We start from the raw sequence: 20,108 nt of genomic DNA, 5'->3' as shown, positions 1-20,108 counted from the left end.
CTAAGGTAGTGACAATGACAGATACTTCTCAGCCTGAATGGAAGGTATATGGATGTTCTCATTATTCTTTAAACTGTACATACTGTTTCTATATACTCTACCATATGCATGATATATTTCAAAATAATTTTTAAAGCAGCAAATGGTTATACATAGAACATGTGTATATATGTGTATTCCATGAAGGAGCAACAGAATTTTTAGTGGGAAAATGTCAGAAAGCTTCACTAGACTTACTAACTTATTTTCTCATGTGATTGGAGAGCTGAGAGAGGAACTTGAATTGACAGTTTACCGCAAAGTCTCAATCTTTGTGTATAGTTGACCCTTGAGCAGTGTGGGCGTCAGGGGTGCCAACCCCCGAATAGTCAAAAATCTGAGTATAACTTTTAACTCACCTGAAACTTATTTTTTAATTGTATTTTTTCCTTTACCATTTAGTCCCCTTTTACTGCCCACCCCCCACCACAGTTACCACACTATTGTCCATGTCCATGAGTTCTTTTTTAACTCGCCCAAAACTTAAGTTGTCTCTCAGTATCTGTGAAGGATTCATTCTAGGACCACTCCCCTTCCCACAGATAACAAAATCCATAGATGTTCAAGTTCCCTACATAAAATGGCATAGATTAATACATAAGATTGGCTCTCTGCATCCATAGATTCCCAAGGGTGGACTGAAAACAGTACAGGCATTTACTGGAAAAAAAATCTGCACATAGGTAGACCAGCACAGTTCAAACCCATGTTGTTCCAAGGTCAACTATATATAGTTCCTACTGAATGTATGCTTAGAAAGTGTCATCACATGTCTTATTTAATCTATCAATTGAATTATTAATTTTCAAGTTGTCCAGTTTTCATTTCAGTTAGTATAAAAAAATTCTCAATTTTAAAAGATGAAAACCCACATGATACATGCTTGTTCTCTTCTTAGCCTTTATTTTGTAAACCAATTTATATTAGCTAGCTATATTTTCCTTGAGTAGAATCAGAAGAAAGTTACACCAAAATTTAAAGCTATTATCATATATGACATTGTGAAAATATGTACTAAAATTGAAAAAATCCTGTTTGGTTATGTATATTAATTAAATTAAGACTTTTTTCAGTGTAATAAACAATACAGAGTTAAAGAACCAGCAGGAACCTTCAAAGGTTACCTACTGTAGACATCTATTTTTAAGTCGGACTCAAAACAATCTCAAGCAAATTAGCATTCTAATCTTAAAATATCCCTTATAAAGATTTTATAGCATCTCTTTCTAGTGTGCATCTGAAAATTCTTTATGTCTATCTCAGAACCCTTTTAATACAATGTTGGCATCCAGTAAACTTTATTATCCAGACAACGGAGTGTGAATTTACCAAGAACACAGTGGGACCCTAGCAAGTACTCAACTTCAAGCCTCTCTCAGAGGAATAGGAAGGTAAAGGGCTCAGAGCCCTGCCTGTTTGGTTCCAGTGGCTCTTCCCTAGTCCCCTGGCTTTCCTTAAAAACCTAGACCCAAAGCTTGTTTCTTATCCACAGGACCAAGAGTTGACTCTCACTTTATTTTCACTCTGACTTCTGTTTATCCATAACTTTTGTCTCGCCTAACCCCCTCCCACCCAGTTAATCCAGTAATTAAGAACTTATTTACACTTCCAGTGAATATAAATAAACACCCAGAATATTTTTTAAATCTCAAAATACTGAGGAAAGAGTGAAGACAGGGAATATATAAAATGGAGTCATTTTAACCAAACTGCTAAAATCCAAACATTATGAAAGGTGAGGCATGAGGAAAGACACTTCTTGTTATAACTACTCTGGAAACTTAAATTTTTTTAACATTCCAGTCTTGAGTAAATGTATGTATTTCTGTACATCAACTTCATCAACTTTACGGTCCTACGTCAACACCTGAATATATAACTGGACCTCCAGGTAACACTCTAATTACCCTCCGAAGGACTCGCATATCCAGACCATCTGATTGCCCCTTAAAGGACTCACAAATACAGCCCTGGCTGGAGCAGCTCAGTGGATTGAGTGCCAGCCTGCAAACCAAAGGGTCACCAGTTCAATTCCTAGTCAGGGCACATGCCTGGGTTGCAGGCCAGGTCGCCAGTGGGGGATGCACAAGAGGCAACCACACATTGATGTTCCTCTTCCTCTCTTTCTCTCTCTCTTTCTCTCTGCCTAAAACAGATGAATTTTTTTTAAAAAGGACTCACATATACATCCACTTGACATCCGCATCTAGACCACTGGGATGTGACCAGATCTTCTCACACCCATCTTTCTGGACCATGTGGCATCTAACATCCTAACTACCCATCACCTGACTGATAACTATCCTGGATCAATCCTACGGCTAAGAATGAAGAACTGATAATACTCAAAAGTGTACTTTTTGCCATAACAACTTTTTCTTGTCTTTGGAACATTCCTAGGTTTTTGCCTAACTCTGTTTTTAGTTTACAGATTCTAAGACCCTTAAATAAATCTCTATCATTTACTTCTAGCAAAACCTCAAGATTCTTTTTGAATATGTTTATTACTTATAAATTAAAGAAAATCCACAATTTTCTAAGTTCATGGGTATCTTTTCTAAAAGAAGTATATTAAAAAGTCTTTTCTTCTCATGGCCAATTTATCTAACAAAGACTGTCCTCTTTTAGGAGAAATACTCCTTAAAGTTGGGGGCAGTTTCGTTCAGATTTGATACCTGGCACACTCTGTTAGACCCTGTCCCTGTAGTAAGACCTATACAGTAACAGTAAATGTCACTGTGTTTAACTGAAGCAACGGAGGCTCACTAAAGCTTTGCCTTACATGATTGTTGCATTCCTCTTCTTCCTCATCGCAGTCTAGACCCTGATGGGCAATCTCGGTAGTGCTATCCTCCTGAAAGAGATTGTTCTCCAAATCGGACACTCTGGTGGCCTCAGTTGTGACTTTTACTTTCATGCTATGAAAGCCAGTTGACACCATTCCCACTTGCAGGTTTACAGGCTCCCCCTCAAACAGCAGTAAGTGTGAGTTTACCCCTTCTTTAAAACCAGGGGGCTGGTAATCATGTGGGGTCACTGCAAAATAAAAAGGGCAGAAAACTGAGTTTCAACAGAACAAATCAGATTAATCTTTCATGGGTAGCAACAGACATCTTTCTGATGCTTGCAAAATCCTTCTATTCACATAAAATATTACTTCAACACTTATGAAGGAATTTGACTAGAGGTCTCTACCTACCTGCATTATAGTAGTGGAGTTTCATAGTAAGTATAACATCATTAGGAAGGGGTCCAAGGTTCTGCATCAGCATATACAATTTACGGATCAGCAGAGTACTGGCTTTCTTAATATTTTCACTCTTTGTCCCACTTTCAAAGCTTGTATTACTGCTATAATCACAAAGAAAAACAGCATGCTTTTCTATCATATACAATATTGAAGAATATATATATGTATATATATATACATTTAGAGAGGGGGAAGGGAGAGAGAGAGAAAGGGAGAGAGATATCGATGTGAGAGAGAAACATTGCTCATTTGCCTCTTGCACACACCCAGACTGGGGATCAAACCCATAACCTAGGCATGTGCCCTTACCAGGAATCAAACCAGTGACCTTCCACTTTGTGGGATGATGCCCAAACAACTAAGCCACACTGGTCAGGGCCAAAACTTTTTATTATGTGATCAAATAAATATAAATTAGACATCAGGATACTCTTGAGACTATTTTTAGAATGTAAATTTGAGATTATACTTTTGGCAATGTATATACAAAGGATTTCTTACATAGCAAATTCCCTTGAGGTATTTTCAATAGGACTTCACTTTTTAAAATCTGATTTACAAATAACCACATACTATACTGCTGAGAACAACAGATTTAGAATTAGGAGACTTGACATTTAATATTGGCTCTGCTAACCATCTGAATGACCTTGGTCAAGTCACTTAGACACTCTAGGTCAATTAGTTCATTTATCAGATAAGCTTACAACACATTTCTAAATCCCTTCAAGTGTAAAATCAGTCATCAGCTCTGAGCCTTTCTATCATCTGTGAATCTCTCAGTTTTCCCTCTTTACTGGTACATGGGTTATACAATGACTACTCTTGTCCACAATGAAAAACATTCTCCATATCACTGCTAAAATAATATTCCTAATAGGAAAATCTGCTTGCCACTCTCTTGCTTAAAATTCTTCTATTACATGCATCACTTTGCAATCAAATTTGAGTATGGTGTGTGTACAATGCTTTTTATGACCAGCCATGCGCTTACCTCCACCTTCACTTGCACTTGCTACCCAGTTACTTTTAATCCATGTGCATTTGCTCTTTGCTTTATTGTGCTTTTCCCACTTCTCTTCCTGACTCTCCCAAATTCATCCTTTCATATGTAGCTCATATGTCATCTCATCAAGAATGTCTTCCCCAATGACCCCATACCTCACCCTTGTTTATAACTGTTTGTATGGCCCCCTCTAGACTATGAATGGCTATACTTTTCATCTCCACAAGTAAGTTTGGCACCCAGCTATAGTAATAAACATGTGTTGAATTAAGGAATACAATAAACAATAAACATGTGTTGGAATTAAGGAATTAAGGAATTAAGGAATACAATACAATAAACGTGTTGAATTAAGGAATGAACGAATAATTTGGACTAAATTACCTTCCAACTCTAAATATTCTTTCTTTTTTCTCAAAAGTTTTCTTCTCCAATTAGTCTCACATTTGAGTAGTTTCCAGGAAAAAGTATAATTATAATATATTTGCACAATGCCTTTCACATAGTAAGTACTCAATACTGAAAAATAATCCTAAGTCATTAAACTATTGGAGGTAGTGTGAATTCATAAAACAAACATTATTAAGTAAATACATTTGTTCCTATTTCAGTTTTGAACCACCTTAAGTTTTGTATACCAGGATTTAACCAATTTGAAATAGGTAACCAGACACAGCCATGTAGCTCATGGGATCCTTCAGTATACATTATATTTATGCAAAATCATATTCAAACTGGTTATTCAATTTGAATATGAGTGCAAATGAATCATATTCAAGGCTCCCTTGCACTCTTTTAAAAGGGAAATTATCTTTACCATGGAAGAAGTGATAAGGTAATTTTTATATGATGATCATTTAAACAAATGTACACCTTTGGTTTCTAGGAAATGAGTAATGTGTATTGCCTTCTCTCCTTCTTAGTAGCTGAAAGATTTTGACATTTGTTTTACTGCTCGCCTCTTGACATATATGCCTCCATAGCAACAGAGATTACTCTGGTTGTCAGTAGTACTTGCATTTGAATTTTAGAGAATATAGGGCAACTGTTTTATGGAAGAGAATATGTATTAAAAGTGCTGAACAATCTGTAAAATGCTACACAAAAGTTAGCTAATGATGGTTAATATTTAGTTCTCATTCTTAGAACTTCCCCTTTACATCCTAGTGCCTTTTGTAAGTTTTATAAATGAAAAAAATAATTAAGGAAGTAAATCTTGGAGAGAAATCCTCAAATTTGAAGTAAATGATAAAAGAGAGCTAATAGTATGAAAAATAGAGAATTAGGCCACATTTCTCTTCAAAGACACTCCTTTCAGGGAAACTCATCCCCCTGACATGGAGTCCTCTATTACCTAGCACTTTTTAACCATCATCCACCCCCTCCACTTCTATTTTACCTCATCAGCAATATTTTGCTCTATCTGAACCCAAAAGTCCCTGGGAAGAAAATGAATGTTGTTCCTCAACAGAACATCTCCATCTGCACTAAGGTCCTTCTGAAGCAAATGTCCTGTCTTTGCTATTTAACCCACTAGTATATCTAAACCTTGGAATTTTAGACTTAATACAAAAGTACAATGCTTTTCAGTCACTTCCATACTGGGACACACATAGAAAATTATACCTGTATGACATACTGAGGTAAGCAGATGAGAATGATTATGTCTATAAGAATGCTGCAGAGGTTTCATCTATCCCAAGTTCAGTCTGGCTATTCTGAGGGCACAGAGGATCTATATCTTGGCATAGCAATAGAGAAATTTTCATCTAGTGGATAGACAGAGTTTATGGAGTTCTTCAATCAATGCCATGTAGACAGCCTCATTAATATAATCTCTACTGCTGTGTTGTCTACCAGCCACCATTGGTAGGCTGGATGGTCCTTCAAGGACCATCACCATCATCACCACCACTAGGTACTATGTGTATTTATTATGTGCCAGGCATGAGCAAAGCATTATTTTTGCATTATAACTTAATAATCACAACAACCATTAGAAATATATATTGTTAACTCCACTGTGCAGATGAGAATACTAATATTTAGGGAGGTTGAGTAATTTGTCCAATGTTATATAACCAGTAATAGTCAGAACTGGGGTTCCAAGCTGGATCTTTCTGCCTTAGGAATTCAAACTCTTAACCACTAAAAATAACTGCCTTTAGACCCTACTAACATACCTATGAGAAACAGAGGAAAGAAGCAAAAAAAGACCGTAGTCCCATGAGAAATTTAAACAATTATCACAATCCCTTTTTTAACGGTGTTGTGGGTTTTCTGTAGGATTGTTGGGGAAGTTACAAAGAAAGTATAAGACCTGTCTCTGGCCTCAAAAGGCTTATGTTCAATCATACATATTTCTCATATTCATTAAACAATTAGGTTTACCTATCAAAATCCATAGTGGCTCCTTCATTTGTGTATTTGAATTTGAACTGGTATATCTCAGTCACTTTCTAGAAACATCAAAAGAAATAGAGTAAGAAACTACTTTAAAAAAGAAATCCTTTGAGAAGTACAGATTAGTAGTTACAAAATAGTCATGAGGATATAAAGTACAACATATGAAATATAGTCAATAGTACTATAATAACTATGTATGGTGCCAAGTGGGTACTGGAAATATTGGGGGGGAACACTCTGTAAAGTATATGATTGTCTAACCACAATGCTCTACACCTGAAACTAATACAAAATAACAATGAATGTAAACTATAATTGAAAAAAATTAAAAAATACATAAAAAAAGGAATCCAGAATCTTCTGATAATAGATAAGAAACATTTTCATTGAATATCTACTACACTTCCTACTTACCTGTTTATTTCACAGCATTACATTATTCAAGAGTAATATTTGCAGACAGAGATAACAATTTTTCTCCTCCATGCTAAAAATGAGTTAAATGGCAAGTGCTATTGCTACCATTCCCAAAGCTGGGAAAACTAAGGCACAAAGTCAAGTATGTGGCCCAGCATAGATAAACTGAGAGTGGAACTAGCTGAGAAACCATTCTTAATAACAGGTATTTACTGAACTTTGTGTCAGGCACTGAAGTCACAGTGATGAACATGAAGGTCCTTGAAAAAAAAGGTCCTTGTTTTTCTAGAATATACAGACTGTGGGAGAGACAGTCAATAACCACATAAACAAATAAAATAATTTCAGGTAGTAATAAGTGCTGTGAACCTTATGAAACTGTGCAGAGAGTACAGAAGGGGAGAGGTGCTCATTTGGTTTGGAAGGCCCAAGGAAGGCCTTGCTAAAGAGGTCATGTTTGACCCGACCCTCAGTGACAAGCGGGGTCAGTTACGTGCATATCTGGGGGAGATGGGGTGTCCCAGGCAGAGTTTACAGCAATACAAAGGTTCTAAACCAGGAAAGAAGGCCTCTTCCAGGTTCAGAGAGGAGGCCAAGTGACTGATGATGAGTGAGCAAAGGGGAGAGTGCAGATGAGTTTGCAGAGGAAGTTTGAGAGCCTTGTTGGCCACAGGAAAGGGTTTAGATTTTATTCTAAGTATACCAGAGTCCATTGAAGGATTTTAAACATGGGAGGGATCTGCATTTTTAAGGTGATCCCTGACTATTTTAATAGTGCAGAAGGGAAGAAGTGGAAACTGTGAGAGCAATTAAGAGGCTACTGCAGTAATTCAGGGAAGACTAAAATGGCAACAGGAAAACTGGGAAAATGAGAAAAGGAACTAGGGTCTATGCTGTCAGGTCTTGTTTTCTTGATCCTGCACTAAAAACTAGGTACTACAACTCTATGCTTTCCTCACTATTAAAAAAGCTAGAAATAAATAAGGACAAATTTCCTCATGACAGATGTACTCCATTTAAAGTAAAATGATTGTCTAATAGTTGAAGCAAATATTTGACCCAGATACACTATAGTAGGTCCACAGAGCTGGAGAAGGTGTTAAAGATAGGCAAATGATATGAGTTTATGTCAGAACACAAAAATACCCTTCATTTATCTCTTTCATTATTTCTGCCTTGACAATGTGGGAATGAAGGTATTAGAATGATCAGAAAAAGTCTCAGTGTTCTTGTTACTTTTCTCTGTTACAAGATATGGTATTCTATTAATCACAAGTGACCAGATCCTAGGGAAATTACCTCATCTGCTTGAATTCAAAGAAGACTGATTTGCAGTGGAGTTAATTTTAAAGAGAAAAAATATTTTCCTAGCAAGATGGTCTACCTGAGAAATCAAACCAAGTTCAGAAGGCTCTTTTGTAAGTATACTTCACCCTCTTTATCTGTGGTTTCCACATCTGCAGATTCAGCAAACCACGGCTCAAAAATATTTGGAAAAAATGTGTGACGTGGTTGCTGACATGCACTATGTAATCAGGATTATAATGGTTGCATCTATACTGAATATGTACAGACATTTTTCTTGTCATTATTCTGTAAACCATACAGTATAACAATTATTTGCATAGCACTTACATTGTATTAGGCATTATGTCATCTATAAATGATTTAAAGTTTACAGGAGAATGTGCATAGATTATATGCAAATACCACGCCACTTTATATAAAGAACTTGAGCATCTGAAGATTTTGGTACCCACGGGGGTTCTGGAACCAATTCCCAGAGGATACTGAGGGACCACTGTCCAATAGGAGAGGCATGTGAGACTAGAGGTGCCTACAGCAACAGCTTCACTTCAGACAGGCTAGTAACACAGCATCCTCTCTCTGTTGATGGTGGGTGTAATTTCTCTGCCAAGCAAACAATGTCTATTCTTCCCACCTGCCCATGTTTCCCAGCCAACACCAGCTTTGATGCTCTGAGCTATCTCTCATTTTTTAAATTGCATCAAGAGTAGATCCTTTAGTAGTTGATAATTTTAAGTTTATTATTTGGTCCCTGAAGCAACTAATAAAAAAGTTTGTTTAGCCCTGACTGCTGTGGCTCAGTGGTGGAGTGCTGGCCTGTGAATCAAGGGGTCGCTGGTTTGATTCCCAGTCCAGGGCACATGCCTGGGTTGCAGGCCACATCCCTACTGGGGGGCACATGAAAGGCAACCATACATTGATGTTTCTCTCCCTCTCTTTTTCTCTCCTTTCCCCTCTCTCTAGAAATAAAATCTTAAAAAAAAAAAAAAAGAGTTTGTTTAGCCCTGCCTAGTGTGGTTCAGTTGATTGGACCATCATCCCATACCAAAAGGTTGTGAGTTCAATTCCCATTCAGGGCACATGCCTACACTGCAGGTTCACCAGTTGATATTTCTCTCTCACACCGATGTTTTTGTCCCTCTCTGTCTCCTCCCTTCCCCTGTCTCTAAAATCAATAAGCAAATAAGCATGTCCCTGAATGAGGATTAAAAAAAGATTTACGTTTGTAATTATGTTACAGAAGAGCTAATCCTTAATTTCAATCTGACTGATTGATCAAGGAAGGTATATTTACAGCAGGCACCAATATCTTAACACCTCATAAAATGTTCTGCTTTTCAGATTAGTGTGTTGCCTAATAAAAGATGACCGTTTAAACTACTTATCAACAGCTCCTATTAATCACACTGAATACATCTACACAGACCAAAGCAATGGCAGCATATACAGGCTTTCCATCTCCCACCACATTCCAATCTACTGGCAAAAAATTGAACTTTTCAGATCTATCTTCACAACATATCCCAAGTCTATCTGATTCTCTTCTCTTCACTGCTATTGCCCCCATCCAAACCACCACCACCACCTCTTTTTGATCTGCTTGCTTCCAAACTACTCCTATAATTCGTTCTCTGTTCTAAAGACTAAAAGAGTTTTTGAAAATACAAGTCAGACAAGGTTATTTTCTTGCTTAAAACTCCCAGTGGTTTCCCACTGCCCTTAGAATAAAACCAGAATTAATCTTGGTTCACAAGGCCTTGCTCATTTGTCCCCTTCTTACCTCTCTGATCCTGTCTCCTGCCTCTTTCCCTCTCACTAACCTAAGTTCCAGGCTCAGGACAGTCTCTCTGTCCACAAACACACAAGAAGTCTTCCCACCTTAGGACCTTTGCACAGCAGTACTCTGGAACATGTTGTCTTCAGCTGACGATAATGATAATGTTTGGGCACTGCTCTAAATTCTTTACATCTCTTCACTCTTATGTAGCCAACATTCTGAGATAGGTATTGTTATCCTAGATGAAGCTAGTCAAGTGATAGAGCTGGGATGTGACTCTAGCACCCACAATGTTAACTACAGTGCTATTTGGCCGTCAAGGGCCATTCCCTCTCACAGACCTGCAGAGGCTGATTCCTCGGGCCGTTGGGTCTCAGCTCAAACAGTGGTCGCTGAGGGAGGCCTTCCATGGACTGTCCTCCTACCCCTTCTCCTCTATGCACTTCAGCACTCTCCAGCATACTACCCTCTTTCATTTTCTCACAGCATTAATAACTACCTGAAACTCTCTTGCTAATCTTTATGCACTCGTGTATTATTTATACTCCCTCATCAAAATTAAGCTCCCTTAGAGCAGGTACCTTATCTATCCCGTTAACTTCTGTGTTTATATACCTTGAACAGTGCTAGGCACATTGAGAATTCAATTAATGTTTACTGAATGAAGAAATAGTCAGCCAAGATAGTTGTTTATACCTAATTAGGATTTCAACAGGATTTTTAAAAATTTTAAGACTGCCCTGGCTGGTGTGGCTCAGTGTCTTGAGTGCCAGCCTGTGAACCAACAGGTCACTAGTTCAATTTCTGGTCAGGGCACATGCCTGGATTACAGGACAGGTCCCCAGTTGGGGGACTGCTAGAGGCAGGCAATGAATGTTCCTTTCATACACCCCTCTCTTTCTGCCTGCATCCCCCTCTCTCTAAAAATAAATAAATAAAATCTTTTAAAAAGTTTTAAGACAAAATTGCTAAAAGCATATTGTGGCTAGAAACAGGAACCATCTGAAGTTCAGTTCCTGAAGCAGTCTATTAAAAGTGGGTGTCGCACCCCCTCCGACAGGCACTGTGCAGAGGGTGAAGAGTAAGAACTATATCCTCACAATATTCATATACAGTGCTTTATGGGCCTACCATGCATTGGGTTATAGAAAACTTTCCTTAACATATTTATACTTTGGCTTACACTTCTTACTAATGCCCTCCACACATTTTGTCATGTGTTTCTGTAGAAAAGCTACACTATCCATCTTCACTATTTTAGTTACTTTTGTCAGGTGCAGAAGCACCACAATTTTGTTCAATACTCAAAACTCCTGTTGGCACCTGGATTGGGTAAACACACTTTATTTAACATGTAGGTTCTCAATTGTACTGTGACAGACTCTTCAGGGGTATGCTACAAATTTAATCCAAGTGTACAATGTATTTTTACTTTAGGTAAATATTAATATTATTATTGTTTATGAAGTTCTGTTTAGGGGAGGATATACTTCTATGGATATGAGTTAAGAAACATGGCAGAGTATCAGATAAATGCCAAAGAAACACTGCTTATGTGAGAATGTTGTTTTGTATCTAAAAGAATGAGATCAGTGAGGTAAATGGTTCTATTAACAACTTGATATTAACAGCAACCATAAAATAGAGTAACCCATGGATACTTTCAGGCACTAAGAACATTGCTATACCATAACTATACGGTAATTATTGCTGACTTGTTGGGGGTCCTTTTGAGTCTTTAAATACCCTCAAACATGCCACCAATTTTTCTACTACTCAAAAGTGTACCATGAAAACAGAGAGGTTAGTAATCACTGCAATAAGGAAGAATCTGTAAGCATTCAAAATATTTTTTCAGGGCCATAAATGATAGCTCAGAACTTATCATATAATAAGGAATAAGGTTTTGTTTCTTAACTTCATTACTATATATATATGTATCTGTCCAGAAAAAGTCCAGTTATTGTTAATGAAAATGGTTTGTACAACATCAATGTAAACTGGCGGACAAGGAGAGTGACTGGAATGCACATGCGTAAATAATGATGACTTCACTGTACTAGTCAGTGGGAGTGGTAGATGATGTTGAATAAGCATGTGTACTGTGTGGCCATCACATCCAAAATGACTGAGTGAGTACAGCAATGAATCTGCTTCAAATTTTGTGTTAAGTTTGAACATTCCTCTGCAGAAACTATTGGGATGATTTAGAAGGCTGCCGCTATAGACAACTGGTGATTGGCAACTTCATCACAACACACCTGATAATGTATCACGCCTCATGCAGTTTTTTGGTGCAACATCAAATCACTCAAGTGATTCAGCCCCGCTACAGCCCACATCTGGTGTCCTACAACTTTTGGCTTTTCCCAAAACTAAAATCACCTTTGAAAGAGAAGAGATTTCAGACCATTGATGTGATGAGACAAGAAAATATGACAGGGCAGATGATGGCAATTGGGAGAACTGTGTGAGGTCCCAAGGTGCCTACTTTGAAGGGAACTGAGGGTCATTGTCCTATGTACAATGTTTCTTGTATCTTGTATCTTCTTCAATAAATGTCTCTAGTTTTCATATTATATGGTTGGATACCTTCTGGACTATTGATATAGATATAGATATATAAAATGCATGTAGCAAAACTCATTTAATAGCTTTCTTCCCACTTTGTAAGCTTTTTTTGCAGTTAGCCTAATTTGCTTCACATTTCACTACCTCAAAACAAACCACTGGTTTCAGACTAGTTTTGCATGCATAAGAATACAATAACTTATTGCAGTGAGGAAGGGACCAATTTATTCACAATTTATCAGGAGGGCTTAATTTGGGAAACTTCCCCTTAAACCTATAGAGGAAAAAAAGCATTTTGAAATTACACAAGAGACAAAAAGATAAAGAAAGGTAATTTGGTATTCAGGAATTGTTACCTAATCTGTATGTAGCAGTTTTTCTTCCGCTTTGCTCAAACAGCTATCTATAATCTTGCCAAGAAAAGATATTAAAGACCGCCCTGGCTGGTGTAGCTTAGTGGATTGAGTGCCGGACTGCAAACCAGAGATCAAGGTTCAATTCCCAATCAGAGTACATGCCTAGGCTGCAAGCCAGTTCCCAGCAGGGGACCCATGAGAGGCAACCATACATTTATATTCTCTCCCTCTCTCCTTCCCTTCTAAAGATAAATAAAATCTTTAAGAAAAAAAGATATTAAAGACTAAAAATGCTTAATTTAGTTTTGAATGCCACTAATTTGGCTAAATCCATTGGCTTGGCTTGGAGAAGGAAAATTGAAAGCAAAGGGAAGGGGAAAAAAAGCTAGGAAGAAAATAAAAAGAATAGAATAAGAAGAATGGAAGGCTTCTCCCTCCATTTTTATGCCACAGCCACAGCTTCCATTCAAAACACCACAAGTATACATATAATACACTCTTTGGGAGACAGAAAAAAGATAAAACTCTTGTTCTCAAGAATTTACAATGTGATTGGGAAGATAAAGTGTTCTACATGAATCAATTGAGAGTGGTAAATTGTGAGGTCCTGATGAAAAAGGAATTTAGAAAAGAAAGAAATTGGTTTGAACAGAATAGGCAAAGAGGCTTCCATGAAATACTTGGATATAAGTTGGCCTTGAGTATGAGTAGAATTCAATAAGTGAGGGAAGAAAATTTTAAAAAGAGGCAAAGAGGTAAAGCTCTGAAAATCTATGAAAAGGTCCAAAAGGGGGGAATTCAGCTGGCAAAAAAAAGTTTAGAATTATGCTATATCTCCCAAAGGCCACAAACAAAAAAGATTCACAATCAGTTAAAATATATAATTTGTGGTTTTATACAAACAGAGATCTTAATGTTAACATGTTAGAGAACAGGCTCAATAGACTCAATGCTTTTTTTTAATGCTCTTAAGTTGTTTTTTAAATCTCATAATAAAAATTGGTGAAGTTTATAATAAAACAGGGAAAGAGCTCACTACAAGTTACTTTACTCATATGGTAGTCTAGTAACAAAATCTATGGCTTCAACTTGGGAAAAATATTTAAATATAATGTATATATACTGCCCATCTCTGTGTGTTCTTACCTCAGGTTCCTTGGGATTTGCATAAAGCTGTTTAAGAAAAAATAAACAGCATTAAGTATCTGATAGACATTAGATTACTCCTCATAAAATACATGTTCTATGTGAAGAATTCAATTAGTGCTGTATTAATTGAGTACTGAGATAGATATCTTAAGATATATAGTCCAAGCTAGAGATGGAATAAGCTTATTTTGTAAACATAGTCTTCAGAGTATTCTGTAAACACTAACTGTAAGGACATTGATAACCAGGTATTTATGATTACTGAGCTACAAATAAATTCTAAATAATTTCTTTCTCTTCTTAATTACATTCACCATGTTATACTCGGAAGTATCTAGAACTTCAAAAGAGTCTACAAAACTTCAATCTGTAAAGTAACTCAAAAAAATGAAATCCTGATAGCCAATAGATGAAGCAGAGAGCATATTCCATACATTTACCCATGCATTATAATATACCAAAGAAATATATAGTTTGTGATCTTTTATTAAGACTTCTGATAGATTCTATTTTTTAAAATTCCAAAATATCATAGGACAGATAAAGAATTCAAGAAGGTAGAAGAAGAGTACTGTTTTAATATTTCATTTGCCAAAAGAATAAAGCAGAGATAGAGGCTGGGCCTTTAAATGTGCACTTACTGTAAGTACTGCCACATGTAGCTTAAAGAGAAAAAAAAACTAGTTATATTATATATATTTGTACCTATACTATTATTATTTTCATTAAAGGTTAATTAAAATCTGTTTTCAGAGAGGTTTCAAAGATTTCAGTAGAAAAAAATATACAGAAGGCCAGAAAAATGGTTACTAATTTTCATTCAAGTGAGTGCCCAACAGAACCCAGGGTTCTGTTGGGGAGAAGAGAGATAAAAAAAAAAAAGGAAATAACTATCCTTATTCTCTATAAGTTTTATCATAGTTTAGGAGGTAAAAGATATAAAAATAATTTATTATTACTAAAAATTAAATATGACACAAGTATTACTAAAAATTAAATATAACACAAGTATTTCCAAAAATGTACCTTTTGAAACTAATCTAATACAGTAAAAAATTTAAGTCTGATATAAATCTATAAAACCCTTGCTCTTCCTACATGCACACATTACTATAAACAGATTCTCTCTGCTTGAATATATAGATATACAGATAGAGATATAATAAAGCCAATGATAAATTTTTTAAAACTAAAATACAAATGAGAAAATTTTAAGACCACATTTTAGTTTCAGAACAAATTATTCCTCTATTTCAACCAAAGGACTAAAACTTTAGTGACACTGTGTGGCTATTTTGGTTACTGCATACACTGGTGTTAAGACTACACAGTACAACTCTATTTTATATTAACTATTTAATTAAAAGTTCATTCATTCAAAAATAAACATGGCCCCTGTGCAGGAACATGCAGAGCAGCAAGGAAGAAAATGTTAAACAAACAAATCACACAGATAGGTGTGAGTTGTGTTAACTGACGTAAAGAAACAGCAGCACAGGGTGTTTGAGAACATTAAACAGAGGGACAATCTGGGGTGGGAGGGTGAGGAAAGAGCTGTCAGGGAAGGCTCCCTGAGGAAGTAAATATTTAGGCTGAGACCTGAAGGATAAATTGGAGTTAGCTAGGTAAAGGGTATAGAGTAGAGAAGAGAATTTTCCGGGCGAAAGGGAACAATTTGTAGAAAGGTAACAGGCACTCGGCATGTTCTAGATTCTGTGTGGCTTGAACACAGTGAGCAATGGTGAGAGTGACACTTTTGAAAAGCAGCTGGAGAGTAGATTGTACTGGCCTTGTAGATCATGTGACAGATTCTGAACTTCATTTTAAAAGCCATGGGAAATTTTTAGGGAAAAGAATGATATGATCAGATTCGGATTTCTGTCAGGCACAGCATAGGCAAGGGAGGAAACAAGGAGAATAGAAGAGGGGGGGGGAGGGAGAGGAGAGGGGAGAAAGGGAGGAACAAAGAAGAGAACACTTACATAGTGCTTATTATATGCCAAAAATTCTTCTAAACATTTTAGATTAGTGTTTCTCAAAGTATGGTCCTTAGGCCACCAGTTTCAGCATCACCTGAAATGTGTCTGAAATGCAAATTCTCGAATCAAAAATGTTGGGGTACAGCTTATCAATATGTTTTAAAAGTTCTCCAGGTGATTCTGATACAAGCTAACACTTGAAAACCACTGCTTTAGATTAATTCATTTAATTCTTAACCTAAGAGCTAAGTTCTATTATATCCCCATTTTATATGTAAAGAAACTAGGATACAAAGAGGTAGGTTACTTGTCCAAGGTCACACAGGTATTAAAAGTGTGGACAGAAAAAGGGGTTCCACAGAAATTAACCTTGCAGTATGATCTGATCATAGATTCCTAACTGGGCAGGTCAACGTGGGGAGTCATTCTCCCAACATAGAATTTCTTTAGGAAAAGGTTTATCTTTGCCTTCAGCAAGCCCTGTACCTTGTTTCTGTGTATCTAGGGTTAACACGCCACCCTCAGGAGAGCACATAATCTTACTATCCTATAATTCAATCCCTACTTTGCTTTCTCCCACCTTCATGTAACTTTCCTTAGTTTCTTCCTTAATCTCAAATGCATGAAAGAAACTGCTAAACAAAAATAAAAACAAATTAAGCGAACAACTAGAACAGGAACAGAACCCCAGAAACAAAGATCACATTGAGGGTTATCAATCTGGGAGTGGGAGGGGGAGAGAGGAGGAAAAGGTACAGAGAATAAGTAGCATAGACAGTAGGTAGAAAATAGACAGGGGAAGAGTAAGAATAGTATGGGAAATGTAGAAGCCAAAGAACTTATAAATATGACACATGGACATGATCTAAAGGGGAAGAATGTGGGTGGGAGGGGGTGTGCAGGGTGGAGAGGAGTGAAGGGGGGAAAATAGGACAACTGTAATAGTATAATCAATAAAATATATTTTTAAAAAACTGCAAAACTGTTATTCTTATGAGTATCAAATAAACTCTCATACAATTTTTCTACAGATTTGGATGTTTTTATATACACAAGTTGCAAAACCGGGATTCACTTAAGACTGTTTTATTTCAAAACTCAAGGTCTTAACTATATTGTCTGCCCCTCAATGATGGACACTCAGGAAGTGTTGCTATATAAATGGGTGAAGAAGAATGAATGGCACTATTCAGCGTGCTGGTGATGACCATCTCTCCCTCTCAAACTATCTGAATTCTAAGGGCCTTCAATGCTCGAAAGTCATTTTCTCCCATAGATCTCCCTCTTGCCCCTCACTGGATAGAACGCTTCCTTTTCCATACTTCCACTGCACATGCTCCTTTGGCATGCATCACTTTCTAATGAGTGTTATAGTTACGCATACTTATGATAGAGGTGATAGTTAAAATATGAAATGAAAAAAAATCAGTATTTAACAGCCTGATATGGCACGGTACTGACTAATCAATAGGATGCAAATTTAGCCCCGAGGCTGGGTTTCTGGAAGCTCCCATGGGCCAGATTGTTAACACTTTAGTTGCTAGATTGCAAAGCTTACAAGTGAGATCCCAAAAGAGCTGCTGGTGGAGTGAGGGGGCAGCCATTATGGGAGTCATTCAGGGTCTCAGAGAAGCAGTTATTTACCACCTGACACAGAGATTCTAACAACAGGTACAACGGGCCAGTGTGAAACAACTGATCACCAGCCATGCATATGAATATCATTTATCTTCTGACATGGTCTATAAGCTCTTAAGTACACAATGCCATATCTGTTTTATTTCTGTATCCCACAGTTCCCCAGGTTAGTGGTAAATAAATCACAAATACTAACTGTTCACTGAAAAAGGAAATGTATGTATGCAACTAAATAATCCAATGTAAGACTTAGTCACTTCAAGGTTTCCTAAAGAAAAAAGAAGATAGATAGAGATGAGGTGGGGGAAGCAGTAATAAAAAGTTTATGTGTGTGTGTGTATCTTTTCTCTTCAACTAAGACTACAGCTTCTATTTTTATACCCTTTGTAGCTGTCTTGGGCAGCAAGAAAGATTTGACACACTTAAAATTCCAGCTGCATTTCTAAAAACTTTGAGCTACAATACTAGGTATTTTGAGGAAACAAGTTATATATATGCACCAAATAAAATTAATAACACAAAAATGAATTATTCGAGTTCATTTTTGCCTTTTATATCTGCCAATTAAATCGCCACTATTTTGAACATGTTCACTGTGCTAAATGCCGGATTCTTGTCTCCTGTCTCCCACATCCTGTGGATCTCTTCCAGTGACTTCAGAGGAAACTCTATGGTCAAAAGATATAACTACAGAAAAGTGAAAACTGAGGGTTTCATTTATTTTTTATGTAAACGAGACATCAATGGGACAATAAAGACATAAAATAAAAAGAAACTGGCTTATGAATGCAAATGCCAGCACTGATATACCATTAAAACAAAACAACAAAATACAGGCTAAACTTTTTTTTAAGGGATAAAAGATGAGTCTTTGATCCTAGTGTAAATGTTAAAGCATTCTTACGTATCTCTTTTCCAAAGCATCAAAACAACCTTGAATCCTGTCAAGAAATAAATGTTTGATGTCAGTTTGGCAAAGCCAAAAAAATTCCAAGTACAGAATTGACTTACATATTTTGCTTTGAAGTACATTAAATTGATGATCATTTACCATTCCCATCTAATCAATTATTTAAAACTCTCAGTATCTTTTGCCCTGGCCCGGTGGTTCAGTTGGGTGGCGTGTCATCCTGTACCCCAAAGGGCTGAGGTTTGACAGGGACTGGGCAGGGCGTGTGCCTAGGTTGTGGGTTCAGTCCCTAGTTGAGTGCATGTGGGAGGCAACCAATTGATGTTTCTCTCTCGCATCAATGTTTCCTTCTCTCCCTCTGTTTCCCCCCAGCCACCCTCTAAAAATCAGTGAATATATCCTCAGGTATTGATTAAAAAAAAAACCTCCCAGTATCTTTTAATATGTCGATGGAACTTTATAAATCATAGGTAAGCAATTTTGAGGCAGAGATTCCCATCTTATTTTTCTTGTTGGTGTCTTGTTTAGGACACTGACATGCCTACGATGAGTAATTAAATACGGATTGTTCTTTTTCTTTTTTATACAAGTCTATTTATTTTAAAAACAACACTACCTCAGTATCTTAATACTGAATAATTGTTACAGATTTGTAGAAAATTGTAAAACAAAGACAGAAAGATATCTTATTAAAGAAATTATGTTACTAAATAAAGTCTTATGAGTTTTTTTAGACATGGTAAAAATAATGCTGGACTTTTGTAAAATTTCAATTACTCACCATTTGATAATATGCAGTGACCCAGGGCATTTTTTATCTTCTCGGAGTATTTTTAAACTGAGGTCTAGAAAAATACAAACACAGTCTATTTTCATCTACTAAATGACTGCTGTCCATCCTAAATAAAGGTATTTCCTTTAACTATTTTATTTATATAACTTAGTTTTATAGCTTATGAAAACATTTGGAATCTCTAAATCAAAACGGTAAGTCCAATGTTGATAATTAGGTTAGTTCTGATTTTGATTATAGTTTAGTTGTCTACTCTTACACAGTGTAGTGAAGGGGAACAGAATATGACATCCCAAAATATGCCACTTGGGCCTGTGGATTATTTGGAGCTGATGGCAATCAAGACCTAGCTGACTCAAGGTAAATTTTTCCCTTTCCCTTGCTGACTAAAGGAATTTAGAACCCTGACTAGAGTGGCTCAATAGGTTGGGTGGCATTCCACAAACCAAAAGGCAAACCAAAAGGTTGCTGGTTCAATTCCCTGTCAGGGCACAAGCCTGGCTGGGGGC

General features: G+C 36.7%; 1 protein-coding gene across 2 annotated transcripts in view; it reads right to left on the bottom strand.

The window, feature by feature from the left end:
- Positions 1-2,597: 2,597 nt before the first annotated feature.
- HORMAD2 (HORMA domain containing 2) overlaps positions 2,598-20,108 on the bottom strand; it is a 33,290-nt gene continuing 15,779 nt past the window's right edge. Inside the window, exons 4-10 of one of the 2 annotated variants that reach the window (XM_037153334.2) lie at positions 19,588-19,651; positions 18,801-18,837; positions 14,921-14,941; positions 14,277-14,303; positions 6,687-6,754; positions 3,239-3,390; positions 2,598-3,075 (exon numbers count right to left, since the gene is read on the bottom strand). In XM_037153334.2, the coding sequence (XP_037009229.2) occupies positions 2,753-3,075; positions 3,239-3,390; positions 6,687-6,754; positions 14,277-14,303; positions 14,921-14,941; positions 18,801-18,837; positions 19,588-19,651 (692 nt within the window). In that variant the 3' untranslated portion in view covers positions 2,598-2,752. The remainder of the gene's footprint in view (positions 3,076-3,238; positions 3,391-6,686; positions 6,755-14,276; positions 14,304-14,920; positions 14,942-18,800; positions 18,838-19,587; positions 19,652-20,108) is intronic. The other variant, XM_037153335.2, reaches the window with a different exon arrangement.

Source organism: Artibeus jamaicensis, unplaced genomic scaffold, assembly GCF_021234435.1.
Source record: "Artibeus jamaicensis isolate MK-2021 breed Jamaican fruit bat unplaced genomic scaffold, CSHL_Jam_final contig_525, whole genome shotgun sequence".
Taxonomy (NCBI): domain Eukaryota; kingdom Metazoa; phylum Chordata; class Mammalia; order Chiroptera; family Phyllostomidae; genus Artibeus; species Artibeus jamaicensis.
Note: the sequence above shows the minus strand (reverse complement) of the source record. Positions and strands in the feature narration are given on the sequence as shown.